The 15099-nt window shown below is 50.3% G+C and overlaps 1 protein-coding gene across 3 annotated transcripts in view; it reads right to left on the reverse strand.

Moving 5' to 3' along the window:
- Window positions 1–7640: 7640 nt before the first annotated feature.
- The window catches only part of B4GALT1 (beta-1,4-galactosyltransferase 1), a 50541-nt gene continuing 43082 nt past the window's right edge, over window positions 7641–15099 (reverse strand). Inside the window, exons 4-7 of one of the 3 annotated variants that reach the window (XR_009541620.1) lie at window positions 14593–14715; window positions 10848–10952; window positions 10265–10612; window positions 7641–8424 (exon numbers count right to left, since the gene is read on the reverse strand). Coding sequence is in view for 2 of the 3 variants with exons in the window: in XM_060155205.1 (XP_060011188.1) it covers window positions 10480–10612; window positions 10848–10952; window positions 14593–14715 (361 nt within the window). In the remaining variant the exon portion in view is untranslated. Of the gene's footprint in view, window positions 10613–10847; window positions 10953–14592; window positions 14716–15099 lie in introns of all 3 variants that reach the window. The other 2 variants (XM_060155205.1, XM_060155206.1) reach the window with 2 other exon arrangements.

The following is a 15099-nucleotide window of genomic DNA, read 5'->3' on the forward strand; positions in this document are numbered from 1 at the left end:
TAAATTTTTAATTAGTTGACTAGATTTAAAGGTAGGGTTGATTAATACATTGGAAACCAGTGGGCCACTAGGCAACATTTGCAGGAAAATTCCTTGAGTGTTAAATAAATAAATGAAAGATTTTGAAGCCAAAACACAGTTTAATTAATCTAATTATGAAAAGTTGGGGACTCAGGATTTGCATACTCAATTCTTGGAACGAGCTAAATTACTTGTAACGTTTCCAACTAAGTATTTAGTTGAAAATGGTTTCACAGCAGTGGTACAATTACTGGAAAAACAATGAAACCAAATGCAAATGTGTAAAGGGCGATTTGAGACGTCCTTTAATAGACTTTAAACCATACATTATTAAATTAGTAGAGACAAATGTAAAGATATCAATGAATTTCATAAAGATTATTTTTTAAAAATATTTTATTGCCATCCTATATAAATTTTAAAAAATATTTGCAGCACAATGATAAGAAATCTCTGCTGTGAAAATTACATATTGAAATGATTTATTTGGAGAGTTCCTATTGACTGTCAGTCTTATCTGATGCCACCAGAGACCCTGGGGACAAGTTTTGTGTTTCACCTTGTGAGCTGAACTTTGTGTTCTTGCAGCTTCAGTCCAGGTGATAAAGCAGACGGAAGAAGGAAAAGCAAGAGACTGTCATACAGGGTGAAGTAAGTCAGAAAGAGAAAAACGAATACTGTATGCTAACACACATATATGGAATCTAAAAAAAAAAAAAAGGTAGGGGCAGGACAGGTATAAAGACGCAGACATAGAGAATGGACTTGAGGACACGGGGAGGGGGACGGGTAAGCTGGGACGAAGTGAGAGAGTGGCATTGACATATATACACTACCAAATGTAAAACAGATAGCTAGTGGGAAGAAAAAATAGCTATAAAAAAGAAAAAGCTAGCTATTTTTTTTTTTTTTTAACTTTTGGCTTGTTGGGTCTTTGTTGCTGTGCAAGGGCTTTTACAGCGAGCAGGGGCTACTCTTCGTTGCGGTGGCTTTTCGTTGTGGTGGCTTTTCTTGTTGCGGACCTCGGGCTCTAGGCACGCGGTAGTTGTGGCTCATGGGCTTATTTGCTCCGCAGCATGTGGGATCTTCCCAGACCAGGGCTCGAACTCACGTCCCCTGTGTTGGGAGGGGGATTCTTAACCACTGCGCCACCAGGGAAGCATGGAACAGGGAGATCAGCTCGGTGCTTTGCAACCACCTAGAGGGGTGGGATAGGGAGGGTGGGAGGGAGACACAAGGAGGGGATATGGGAATATATGTATATGTATAGCTGATTCACTTTGTTATCAAGCAGAAACTAACACACCATTGTAAAGCAATTATACTCCAATAAAGATGTTAAAAAAGAAGGAAAAGCAATAGAGCTCTCCAGGAAGGCTTGCAGCAAAGGCTCATTCCCTTTGGACTCTGGACCATGCCCCTGGGGGTGCCTCGGGACTGCCCGGAGCTTCCCTTCCTTCCACCCTCCCCCTCCCTGGTTTCCAGGATTGACAAAGAGAACTTTTGTTTCTGGCCTTGAGTCCTAGTTTAAGTGCCCCAGCAGCAACCTCAAACAGGCAGAGGGGCCAGGCAGAATAAAGCACCCTAAAGAGTTTTCCTAGAACCACAAGCTGGCAGCCCCAGCAGGCTTTCACAGCCTCCCCACCCAGTTTCTGGATGGGGATCAGAGATAATCTGGTCTTGGTCATCTAGCCAGTCAACACTGGTCTTCCAGTCCAGGGCTTCCTCAGGTTTCTCTCCTGCCTTCATCCTCCCAAAGCCAGGCACCCCCAGCAGTGTGCTAGGATGTGTGCTCACCTCAGGGTTGGTGGAGGACCAGGGAAAGACCTAGCAGGCCTTGTTTCCTATGAAGAAAAGCTCTGGAAAGGTCTTCTGGAGAGTGTGGGCAGTGAACCTGCAAGGCAGGGCAGACCCAAGGTGGCGAGAGTACCCACAGGCCCCACGGAGCCAGCAGGGCCAAGGTCATTAGCCAAGCCCACCAGGTACCAAGCCCAGGGCCTGCGAGAGACGAAGTTGAGCCCCAGTACCTGAGTCAGAGACAGAGTGTTCTGAGCTGGCAGGCAGGGCCCAGGCTAGCATCTGAGAGACATTGGCCAACAAATCCGTCACGGTGGAGATTTCTTCCTTCCTCAGCATCAGATGGTCAGTTCTCCTCATTCCATGTCTCATTGTGGCTGGGTCAGCTTCCATCCAGAGCAAACCGCATGAAACATAAATCACTGAGGTCTGGAGTCTGATGAAGTTAAACCCAGCAGAGCTTTTTAGAACTCTTGATTCAGCCTGTCTAAAAACCATGAATCATCAGACACAGCCCCTGGTTTCATTTAGGAAAACGCCATTGGCTAAGAAGGTTTGGGAGGATTGGGAATGGTGCTGCGCTGCCCTCCTTTGGGGAGAGGGTGCACGGGGAGGGGGGAGAAGAGGTGCCTAGAAGGAAAAGGGAGAGCTGACAGGAGTCCAGGCCTCAGCAGAGCTGCCTGTCTCTCTGTCCTCCCCATGTCCCCAGCAGCCTTGGGACAATACTGTGCCAAGCTCCCCTGGACACCAAGTGTCAGCCCAGGGAAGGGACAGGGCTGAGCACTGCGATGAAGGAGCTGTACTGTCTGTGAACCAGGGGCTGCTTCTCGCCTCACAGAGCGACGCTTCCACAGGCAAAAAGGAGCCCAGCTTCTTCTTCAGGTCTACATGGGTCCTCAGCTCTCAGGGGTCTCCCTTCCTCCCTGTACCCATGACCCAGGCCCCCTGCATCCTGGTGGATTATTTCAGCGTTTGCCACTCCCATGTGTCTCCCAGATGGAGGCCGCACTAATGTCCCTGGTATAGGGAGCTGCTGCCACAAAGTATGCCAGATTCCCAAGTGCTCTAAAACTGTAAAAGGAAAACCAAAAAAACCCAAACAACACAAAACAGAAACCAGGTCTTGGTTCTAGCCCCCTGTCTACACTGCACTTCTCTTGGCAATGCTGCTGAGGCCAGGCTCGAAGCGAGGGCCGTGTCTTCTGGCTGAGGCTGGGCACCACTCGGCCTCAGGCCTCCAGCTCTCACACTGTTTTGTGGAGGGAGAGCAGCTGAGGCTGGATGAGTGGCTGGATCATGGTTCTGTGGCCAGAACCCCGGGCTGGGACTCCTGGATCAGACACTAACTCTATGTGACCTTGTGCAAGTCACATGATCTCCCTGAACGTATGATTCTCATGTTGGGGATTACTGTAATGAGCAACGCAGTGCAAAAAGGGCCAGGTGTGCTCATAAGGGGAGAAGCCGTGTGAGGGATCACAGTGGTGCAGCAGTTCGCCAAGTCCTCCTGTTCCCTCCCTCATTACAGACATGCCTTTGGTGAAGTGGGGAACCAGAGAGCTGGGGCCTGGGAGCTGGCCTGTCTCCTGCGCTGCTGTCATCAGGGGAAAGCAAAGTCGCTGAACACAAAGCAACAGGACATTTCACAGAAAGGGAATACTCTGAAGGCCCCACCAATGGCCCAAGTCCCCGGCTGGATAACCGCTGGTGGCCCACCCTGACCAAGGCTCTCAGTGCAGGAAGCTCCAGCTGTCTGGGCCCCCGTGGAGCTGAGCGAGGGGGTGGGGTGCAGGGCTCGGCACCCAGCTCTTGGCACCCCACCAGAGAAAGCGTCAAAGATAGTGGCATGCACTCTTACTGGTCACAACCTGCTACCCTCCCTCCTGTGGCACATGCCTCCCAGGCAGGGACAAGGTCCAGGAAGACATGCCAATTGTCTGGCACTCACATCTGGCCCGGAAATGAATCTACGATAGCTGCAGGCTTGGGTCTGTGTCAAAATCCAGATGTCAGGGCCTCCCTCAGCAGCAGGACACCTGGATTCCGGGGCCAGAGATCCACAGGCAGTGGGATCGCCCCGGCTTCCTGCTGGGTTCATAGTCCTCCCAGGGCCCTCATCAGGTGCCTCAGGCCAATCTTGCCCCTCCAGAGCCAGGGCACAGTACCCCCATCCCCGCCATTTTTTCTGTTGGTTAACATTTTTATTACCCAAGTATAACAGGCACGAATATTTAATGGAACTCAGGAAAGAGTGGCAAAACTGTCCTAACTATTTTTCTAAATCCGAGAGAATTGCTAGAAGCTCTCCGGCCGGAATTGATCCCGTCCAGCCTCCATGAACATCCCCAGAGCATGCCACGTCCCCCCTCAATGTGAATAGGGCACGGGCCTCCATCATTCCCCCCATAGGAGGAAGCCCCCGTCTCTCTTCCAAGTCTGGGCACTTTCATGGAATGCAACTCCCCTGGGGAGCAACCCAGCTCATTCTCTCAATGGGGCTAGTACTTGTTAAAGGCCTCGGCCCTCAGGCAGCCCCCAAAACACTAAAGGTTGTTACCCCAGAATGGGAGCCTGGCCACACTGTCTGTGCAGAGAAGGGAGATCATCTCTTCATTTTATCGCTCGTGCATCTGCTCCCACAAACAACTGCAGAATAATCTCTGCACTAAATTATTCAGACATTCTCCTGCCATATGTGCAAATACCATTCTGTAGTTTGCTTTTTTCCCTCAGACCTCTTTCTAATCAATAAGTATAGATCCACTTCATCATTCTCAGTGGTCGCCTAGTACTTCATTGTTTGGATGATCCTCATTTTACTCAGCACAGTCCCCCACTGATGGTGGCTTCTAGGTTTTCAGTGTTACGAGGAATGGCAGGGTGAACACTGCTGCATGCAACGAACACTCCCTCCTGTGCTTCTCCCTCAGGGCCAATGGGATAATCAGGAAGCCTGAGTTTGGAAAACCTAAGGGGGAGCAGGTGAAAGGAGTCTGCCGGAGCTTGGAGGGGACTGGCAGAAGAGGGAGATGGCGAAGCCACAGCATCTCAGCCTGCCCCGCCAGGTAGAGCTTTAGCAGATTATCCTGTGATGCTCAAGGCCTTCCTGGGAAAGGAGGGGGGAAGGCAGGGGTGATCCTGCTATTTTTACAAATGAAGACTCAGATAAAATGACTTTCTTCAAGGCAGTATGAAGGGTGAGCCTCAGGGACAAGGGGAAACCCAAGACCACGACACTTCCTCTGGCAGGAGAGACCAGAGGTGGATTCATAAAACAGAAGAGCAAACTGAGGCTCAGAGAGGGGAGTGGACTTGCCCAGAGTGACACAGCAAATGGGAGAGCAGAGAGCCAGACATAATGACCATTGTTTGTATGGCTTCTTCTGGCCCTCTTCCCGGGCCCCCTCCCTAGTGACCTGGCACACAACTTGCTCAAGGGCAGCTTTCTTGGCAATGCCACGGTCCTCTGGTTTCTGGTCCATTGACCCTATCACTTCGCATGACATCCATACACCGCCGGTTCCTCTGCCTCCCAGCCTGGGTACAGGTCCTGGAGCCCAGATGAAGGCGGCAGCCACGTTCCCTGCCCGGGGACTGTGCCAGAGAAGGAAATGAGGCTTGTCTGGCACAACCGGCTCAGCCAGGCAAACCTCATTTCCTTTCTGATGGGGGAAGAAGTTCCAGTTCTAAGAAGAAATTAGCCTCTAGGAATGTCCGAACTCCCACCTCCTGGAAGAAACAGGAGGAGAGTGTGTCTGGGAGTGTGGTGGAGACTTGCCAACCTAGAACTCAGTCATCTTCTCATTTCCTCAACCTCTCCCCCATCCTTCCCACACACAGCTTCCCTCTGTCACCAGCAGCAAACGCTCCTGCCTGGGGAGGTTTTACTCATATATCAATACCTGCATGGGCACCCACCCGCCTGGACACCACAGCCCTGCTTCCAAAGGACATTAGCGATTAGGCATCCAGGTCACATTCTCCCATGGAAAAGAGATACTATACTGGGTGGGGGGTGGGGGGTGGGGGGTGGGTCTGGTGTCCACCAAATCCACACCCACGGCTACTGGGCTCTGCCTGGCTCAGACTTGGTTTGGTTCTCAGGTGAAGTGGGAGACTAAGGGCACTTCTCAAGGAAATGGCAACCCCAAGAGCCTGGCCCTGGCCCCCTTCCTCCCTGGCACCTTGGAGCCCACCAAGGCGGGGTTCAAGCCCCCCTCCATCACCAAGGCCGCCAGTCCAAACACCTTCACTCAGGGGAGGCAGGAAGGGGTGAGGAAGCAGCACTGGTGAGGTCCTGGGTGTCTCCAGAAGAGGAGCGGTCACTTGCCCTGAGATCCACTCACCCATCTGCCACAGACACGTGCCCTAGAAGAGGAAAAAAGGAAGATCCCCAGCACACCTGGTGTGTGCATGTGTCTATGTGGGTAATGTGTGCACAGCAGTCTCTATGTATATCTCAGCACGTGTGTTCACCTGCACTTTCAAAAATTTAACAAATATTTGTAACATGTATAATGCTTATTATGAGCCAGTCTGAGTGCTTTATAAGATTAATTTACTTGACAATCCTATGAAAGAAGTACTGTTATCCCCATTACACAGATGAACAAAGCGAGGCACAGAGAGGCTAAATCACTCACTCAAGGTCGTGGAACCAGGAAGGAGCAATAGGATTTGAACCCGAGCATTCTGGCCTCTCCTAGGCACATGTCAGCATATATGCATCTGCGTGGATATGTGCATCTTTAGGGAGGGAAGGGTGCCCCACTTAACCCGGACCTTACAGTTTGGAAAGCCCTGTAAGGCAGCACTTTGTCCAAAGGAGTCTCCTGGCTGGAAAGTCAGATCTGAGTACCAGCCACCTCTGCTCAAGCCTGAGGCCACTAGGGCTCCTTCCAGCAGTCACAGGGATGGGTGGAGACAGCCAGATGGCCCTGGTGGGGCTACAAGGGGCTGCCCTTCCTGCTCTGTTTCCCAACCGGTCCCACAAGCACAGCTCCATCCCAGCAGGGCCTGCAGCCCCCTCAGCCTGGACGGCGGGAGTGACCTCTCCTGCACACTGGTTTCCTCCGGCCCATTTCTTCCAGATGCCAATTGAATCAAAGCAGCATGTCAGAGGCTGCTGATGCCTGACCCCAGGGGCGCTGCAGAGGAGGAGCAGGTGGTGCCCAGGGTACTTACTGTCTCAAGTCCTTGGATCACAGCTAAGACCTTTGAGAGCGTCTGGTTAAATTTCCTGGGGCTGACAAGAAAGCTTATTTATCTAAGCTACCCTGTGAACACCTTGTGTAAGTGGCTCTGAGAACTATCTCAGAACCATGCTGGCGTTGGTGGAAAACAGCAGAATGTGGCTGGAGAACTGCTAGGGAAACTTCTACTCTGAAGTGGCACCAGCTGCTGCATAGTGAGTACCTGTGAGGTGTCAGTCATTGTGTTTCAGACACATCATCCCTTTTAAGGCTCAAAAAGTCTCTACGTGTTATTATTCCCATTTTACAGATATGAATATGAGGCTCAGATGGGGGAATGGCTGATCCCAGTGAGGTGCGTGCACCCTGTGTGATCCCAGTGAGGTGCATGCACCCTGTGTGATCCCAGTGAGGTGCGTGCACCCTGTGTGATCCCAGGCAGGGCTGTGGAGCGTGGCCAGGTGAGGCGCCACCTCCTCCCCCCACCCAATCCCCCAGCCTCCCACATGAGGCAGGCACAGGAGGCAGACCTCTGCTTTCCTCACATCCTCCCAGCAGGCAGCCCCAGTCACTGCCCTCCAGCTCTGGGAGAACCCAAACCCCTTACATCAGAAGAGAAACCACCTGCCGTTACAAAGATAGGGTCATTTATTCACGTTATATTACTGGCTTTTAAAGGCAAAAATACAGTTCTGTTTTGAACACCAAGGTCAGACATTCCTCCACTTACAATGGTAAATACATACATTTGCATACACGGGAAATCGAAATACACAGCACAACAGGTCTCTAGGACAGGGACGCTCCCCTCCCAGCCGTGTGGGGTGGACGCTCCCCTCCCAGCCGTGTGGGGTGGACGCTCCCCTCCCAGCCGTGTGGGGTGCCCCACATCCAGCCCTCAGGTCAGCAGAGATCCTGCCCAGGCTGAGTCAGCACCAGCATTTCCTTTACCCTCTTATGCCACCTCTGCCCTCCGATCTTTCCCAAAGGCCACTTTACAGGGTCACCAGCAACAGAATGGACAGAAATAGAGAAAGTCACAGCACATGACAACTTCATGGTGACAACTTCCAGGTGAAGGAAATGGTCCCTGAACCCTCAGCCCTGAACTCCCCAGTGAGGAAACAGGACCTGCAGCATCTCATGAACCAGGCAAGGTCCAGGCCTAACCTTGGGACCCCACTAGTGCACCGGAAGATCAGCAAATGGGGAAGAGGTGCAGCAGGATTTCCCTTGGTCCTGAGAATGAACCACATACTTGACTATTACAATGGAACATGAAAGAAAATGCAATAGGAAAACAAAAAAGAAAAAAAAGTCAGAATTTTGTTTTAAGAGTAAAGTAAGTAACAAAGAGGTTACCACCCAGGATATTTGTCTCCTCTCTTCTAAGGCACTTTGGAAAAGTCAGGATCTGGGGATAGAAAAAGAGGCCTTCATTCTTTGCACTTCCCAAAACTCCCTGACAGTACATTCCTGGCTTTATCAACATCACTGTTAAGGAGTGGGGAACTGACAGAAGGAACACTCTTTGCATAGCCCAGCTGCTTCTGCAGTGGAAAATAATTTGTAACCAATACAAAGGCTTCTGGAAAAAGAACCACATTAGCATCTGAGATGCTCAAAGTGATAAAGGCACAGGTTCAGACTGGGGCCAGGCAGCAGCTCAGCCTCTACACTGAGGGCTGGTTTCCAGGCTGCCACCAGCTGTAAGGTCCACTCTGAGGTTAGAAAGCTGAATTTTAAGCCCTCAGCCCAGGCTGGACCCAGCAAGGGCACCCAGTGGCAGGAACTGCCTTGTGCATCTCAACCCAGGCCGGCTAAAACCTCTGGCAGCAGAGGTGGGCTTGGGGAAGATACCGCTGTGGGTCAGCCTCCCAGAAGTGGGAGCACCTGCTAAAAACCTGAGGGGGAATGGGAGGCTTTAGGCACCAGAGTGGTCGTGGGGGACTGTGGGTGGTTTCAGCCGAACTTCTTTCTAGATCTCTAATGAAAAGGCACATTCACGCTGGAGAATGAATGTTTGACCCTGAGCGCCACAGGCCAGTTTTAGGGAACAGGCAAGAGGCAAAGGAACAAAAAGGGGGAGGGAGGGAAGAGAGAGGCAGCAGAAGGGAGGAAGGAGAAAGAGGAAGGAGAACCGGTCCTGCAAGGTGGGCCAGGCAGCGTGGCCATCAGAGCCCAGGAGGCAGCACCCAGGGGCCAGAGGGAGGCTTCCTCCTCCTGCCTTGGCTAAGGGCCAGTGAACAACCTCATGGCTGTCATTTACAGCTCCACAGCCTAGGGCCCTAGCGGGAGGTCTTGGGGTCAGTCTGAGGAGGTGAGGGTTCCCTCAGCCCTGCCCACCGGGGGGAGGGGAGGGAGGTGGAGAGGTCAGCCAGGCAGGCCGAGGCTTCTGTCTCCCCCAGGAGTCCAGCTCAGTAGTGCTGATGTGGAGGCCTAGCTCTCATCAAGGGGCCCAAAGATGACTCTGCTCTTCAGAAAACCTGGCCTGCCAGCTACATCAGGGCCCATGTGTGGCCACTATAGCATACATCATTTTTTCCCTTAAAAAATGCTCAGTCCCCTCCCCACATTTAAAACACCACAATAAAAATACATGGGAAATTCAAGTTTATATAGCATGCTCAGAAAAATAAATTGCCACGGCTAAACACTATGCAATTCTGGATCAACACAAAATCAAGCTAGCTCGTAATTAGAACCTGATTTGTTCTTTCTTTAAAATACTACAAACTGCTATTTAAAAAAAGGATTTACATTCAGGAATCAGACAATCTGGAGAAAGGCCACTGAATGTGAGAACACCCAAGGCTTTTGCTCTGGTGGCTAAAGTCGCCTTGGAATTTACACGTTAGCAGGGTGAAAGGTCCAAGGCTCAAGTTTTAAAACTCTTTTGCTAAGGAAAGACACACACACACACACAGTGATTGTAACAGTTGCATACCACGGAAAGAGGGTGGGGAGAAGGGGGTAAAATGAGAATGGTTGAAATCGTGTGTTTTTCTGTTATAATGTGACTCCGAAAAAACATCACACCAATCCAATTTCAGCAGCACTCTCCAATTTTTCATAAAGTAATAATACCACAATTTAAAGCAAAATTCTTACCTATATCACAACAAATTAGCAGTTTTTCACAGGGAATGAGTCCCACAGTCACCAAATTTGGGGCTGTGTATAGCTCTGATTCTTTGGGGTGACACTGTGAACATGTTGAGAACCTCCCAAAGGCTGACAGTTGCTATGCTTACATACACCTCGTGGGGCTAAGAAGTCACATGCCGAGCCAAGTTGGGGGCAGAATATCCCACTCGTCCTGGTCGTCTGGAAAGGCGTCTGAATGATGAGCCGAGAGGGTCTATCACTCTGCTTGGTAAGAATGAGAGGGACCAGCCCAGCAGGTTGGCAGAGACACACAGCAGAGGTCCCTGGCCATTTTCAGGTCTCTTATCATTGCACCAAAATGCTAGCTCGGTGTCCCGATGTCCACTGTGATTTTGGTATACAACGGGTATCTCTGCACGTCCAACACCAGGTAGGTGAGTGTGTTCAAACCGTCAGAGAGCATTGTCTCCTTTGTGTGTGCAATTCGGTCGAACCTACAAGGAACAAACGGGCAAAGGGTTGAAGCCAAAACAAAAATCTTAAAAAAAAAAAAACTTTAAACATTTGTACTTTTTGGCCCCTCCTCCCCACTCCTACTCCAATCCTGTCCCGTGGATTGAACCCTCAAGGCATGAAGCCCATTCCAGAGCTTCATTCCTACAGCCTGCCCCACCTGAAAGGGGAAAGAAGGAAACACACACAGGGGAGAGAATAAAACACAGAACACACCTCTGAGGATTAGGTTCATTTTTCTTGTCTCTTGAGTGGCGGATCATCCGACACTTGCCGATCACAGCACTTGGGCGAGATACAGACATGCCTTTAAAAGCTAATCTGTAAGGCGTAAAGAGACAAGTCGTCATTACAGAGCTTCCATAAGGCTCGGGTCCCACAGTCCCAGCTGCAAGACTCTTGTCCTGTCCACCATCCTGTCAGCTGTTCTCACCCAGCCCACACCCCAGCCCAGTGTACAGGTATTGCTTAAAACTCGCACGCCTTTCCCATAACATTTTACCACTGGTTCTAGATCGTGTTGGTGACCACCCTGTGCCAAGCACTGGGGGTGTCTGCCCTCACGGACTTTATAATGTGGGTGTGCTTAGAACACAGGGCCATCGGTGCCCCAGTACGGAGAGGACGAGGGAAGGGTGGCGATGAGCGCAACAGAGGGAGAAGCAACCGACTCTACCTGAACAAGACTAGGCACAGCCAAATCTTGAAGATGAGTGGGTGCTTTTGCCAGAGCATTTCGGGCAGTCAGGGCAGCACAGGCAAAGGCAGGGAAGTGAGAGCAAGCACAGTGCCCTCAGGGAGTACCACAAGCTTCTGGGGACTGGTGAACAGGGTCTGGGGTAGGAAGTGGCCGGAGATGAAGCCGGAAGGAAGGGCAAAGACGACATCATGGAGGCCTCCTTAGAGCTTTTAGCATCCCCAAGAACAGTGCCAGTGTTGGACAGGGATATAACACAGTCATCCCTCGGTATCCGCGGGGGACTGGTTCCAGGAAAACAACCCCCTTCACAGTGGATGCTCAAGTCCCTTATATAAAATGGTGTAGCATTTGCATATAACCTATGCACATCCTCACCCTCCCATATACTTTTCTTTAAGCCTTATTTATTTATTTAATTTTTATTGGGGTATAGCTCCCATATACTTTAAATCACCTCTAGATTACTTATAATACCTAACACAGGGACTTATCTGGTGGCGCAGTGGTTAAGAATCTGCCTGGCAATGCAGGGGACACGGGTTTGAGCCCTGGTCCGGGAAGATCCCACATGCCGCGGAGCAACTAAGCCCGTGCACCACAACTGCTGAGCCTGCACCCTAGAGCCCGTGAGCCACAACTACTGAGCCCACGTGCCACAACTACTGAAGTCTGCGCACCTAGAGCCCGTGCTCCACAACAAGAGAAGCCACCACAATGAGAAGCCCGTGCACCACAACCAAGAGTACCCCCCGCTCACTGCAACTAGAGAAAGCCGGCGTGCGGCAACAAAGACCGAACACAGCCAAAAATAAATAAATTAATTAATTAAAATAAAACCTAATACTATGTAAATGATATGTAGCTAGTTGTAAATACAATGTAAATGTTATGCGAATAGTCGCCCGTGCACAACAAATCCAAGTTTTGCTTTTTAGAACTTTCTGGAATCTTTTCTCCCAAATATTTTCGATTGAAGGTTGGTTGAATCTGTGGATGTGGAATCCACAGGTATGGAGAGGTGACTGTATACAGTGTTTCCCAAAGGTTTTGGGCCAATGGGAAGTCTCTGATAAGCAGTATCAGAATGGAGAGCTGGGAACAAGACTAGAGGCAGCCAGAACGGGGTGCAAGATTCTGTGTAGGTTCTGGGGGAGAAAGGAATGAGGACCAAAACCAAAGCCTTGACAGCAGGAATACAAAAGTAAGCTAAGAGGCAGGAATGGCCGGTCCTAGATGACTTCAGGGTTCCCAGCCTGGCCTCCCTCAGTGCTGAACTAGTGCCTGGCACACAGCCAGTTGGTACACAGTAGGAGTTAGGTTCCTTATCTTTCAGGAAAGCTGCTCCAGGGGGAGGAGCAAGATAGGGGTAGGGGATTAAGAGGTAGAAACTACTATGTATGAAATAAATAAGCTACAAGGATATACTGTACAGCACAGGGAATATAGCCAATATTTTATAGGAACTATACATGGAGTTTAACCTTTAAATATTGTGAATCAGGGGCTTCCCTGGTGGCGCAGTGGTTGAGAGTCCGCCTGCCGATGCAGGGGACACAGGTTCGTGCCCCGGTCCGGGAAGATCCCACGTGCCGCGGAGCGGCTGGGCCCGTGAGCCATGGCCGCTGAGCCTGCGCGTCCGGAGCCTGTGCTCCGCAACGGGAGAGGCCACAACAGTGAGAGGCCCGCATACCGCAAAAAAAAAAAAAAAATTGTGAATCACTATGGTACATCTGAAACATATACACTGTACATCAACTATACCTCAACTTAAAAAATTAAAAAAATTGAAAAAGGAAGAGAAGAAAGCTCCCCCACAGACCACTCATCTTCTAGTCCCTCCACCCTCGGAAGTCCGTCCTCGGGGCTCGCTCCTGCCAGCCTTTCTGATCACTCAGGTCTGTGCATCACAGCAGCCCTGTACACCATCATACGGGCCCAGCTGCCAGGTGTGGTGCTGTGAACGCAGGTTTGTTTCTGTCTGGACTCCCTGCTCAGGGCTTCAGTGTCCTCCTCCTCACTGGGCCTTCCTGGCCCAGTGCTCTGCATACTGATAACAAATCTGGACACTCTAAAACGTTTTCTTCAAGGCCTGTATTAAAGACTTGGGTTGATGTCAAGTTCCCACACGAAGCTAACCTTAAATGACTTTGGGTGCTGCTCTGACAGACACCTTCCTTTAATTATCCAATTAACGTACTCCAATTCAGAAAGGCACTAGGGTGTATTCTCATATCAAACTCAGTGACAAGTTCAGACTGGCTCCCAGAGGGAGAAGGTGCTTTCTGCCTGCAGCCAGCAGGGTTGAAAATTCCATTGCCAGGAAGAAGTGAGCAGAATGTGGTTTCAAATGCCACGGACAAATGGTTTTTTACCATCTGTGATGACAACTCACATGATAAAGGTTTACCAGCTTACAAAGAGGCCCAGGGTGTGGACGGCCATATAGCATGAATCAAAGTAAATTCACCCCTTCACATGGTTCTTATTGTACATTTTCCAAAAGGGTAATGCAAAAATCACAGAAGCTACTTTTCCTAAAGACACTTTTTCAATTTATTTTGGCTGCGTTGGGTTTTCATTGCTGGGCGTGAGCTTTCTCTAATTGCGGAGAGCAGGGGCTACTCTTCGTTGCCGTGCGCAGGCTTCTCATTGCGGTGGCTTCTCTTGTTGTGGAACACGGGCTCTAGGCACGCGGGCTTCAGTAGTTGTGGCTCACAGGCTCTAGAGCGCAGGCTCAATAGTTGTGGCGCACGGGCTTAGTTGCTCCACGGCATGTGGGATCTTCCCGAACCAAGGCTCGAACCCGTGTTCCCTGCATTGGCAGGCGGATTTTTTTTTTTTTTTTTTTTTGCGGTACGCGGGCCTCTCACTGTTGTGGCCTCTCCCGTCGAGGAGCACAGGCTCCAGACGCGCAGGCTCAGCGGCCATGGCTCACGGGCCCAGCCGCTCGGTGGCATGTAGGATCCTCCCGGACTGGGGCACAAACCCACGTCCCCTGCATCGGCAGGCGGACTCTCAACCACTGCGCCACCAGGGAAGCCCGGCAGGCAGATTCTTAACCACTGCGCCACCAGGGAAGTCCCACCTAAAGACAACTCTTTATCACCTATAGCACCTACAGCAGGGCACACCTAAGAATTTGGGCTGGGTGGGAGCTGCATTCCTCCTGAGGGTCAATCCTTGCAGAATAACCAAGCACTGGTAGAGAGACCAGAAGTGAAGGGAGACACAGAAGAAAGAGATCTAACTCGTGACCATTACCTGTTAAAAATGTCATCATCTTCACCTCCCCAGCCCCAGTAGTTATTAGGAAATCCATTGATGGTGAGAAACTGTTGTTTACTTAGAGCAGAGACACCTCCAAAATACTGCACATAAGGTAGGCTGGGGGAAAAAAACAAAAACCAAAACACACACACATACACACACGACCAGTGGTTAGTAAGTTTTGACTTTTGCAATAAAGCTTGTTCAAAATAGAAACACTTCTAAAGTTATTTTTATTCTCTGGAACTTTTAAATTAGGGATTTATGCGGGTTCTCCTTGTTTGTTTTGTTTTCAGGTCAGACTCAAGATTATCTTAGAGAAGACACAGATACCAGAAAGTAGAATCTTGCTCTTTCTAAGAACATTGTGTTGCCCCTGTGGTTATCTAGAAAATCAGTCTGTGACAAGAACATAAGCCCAGTTCTGTTGCACCACTCAGGAACCTGCTTCCCATGTGTCTTGCTTGCTCCTGCACAGGAAATCCTTGTCCAGAAGGTCCT

Source organism: Lagenorhynchus albirostris, chromosome 7 (genome assembly GCF_949774975.1).
Source record: "Lagenorhynchus albirostris chromosome 7, mLagAlb1.1, whole genome shotgun sequence".
NCBI lineage: Eukaryota > Metazoa > Chordata > Mammalia > Artiodactyla > Delphinidae > Lagenorhynchus > Lagenorhynchus albirostris.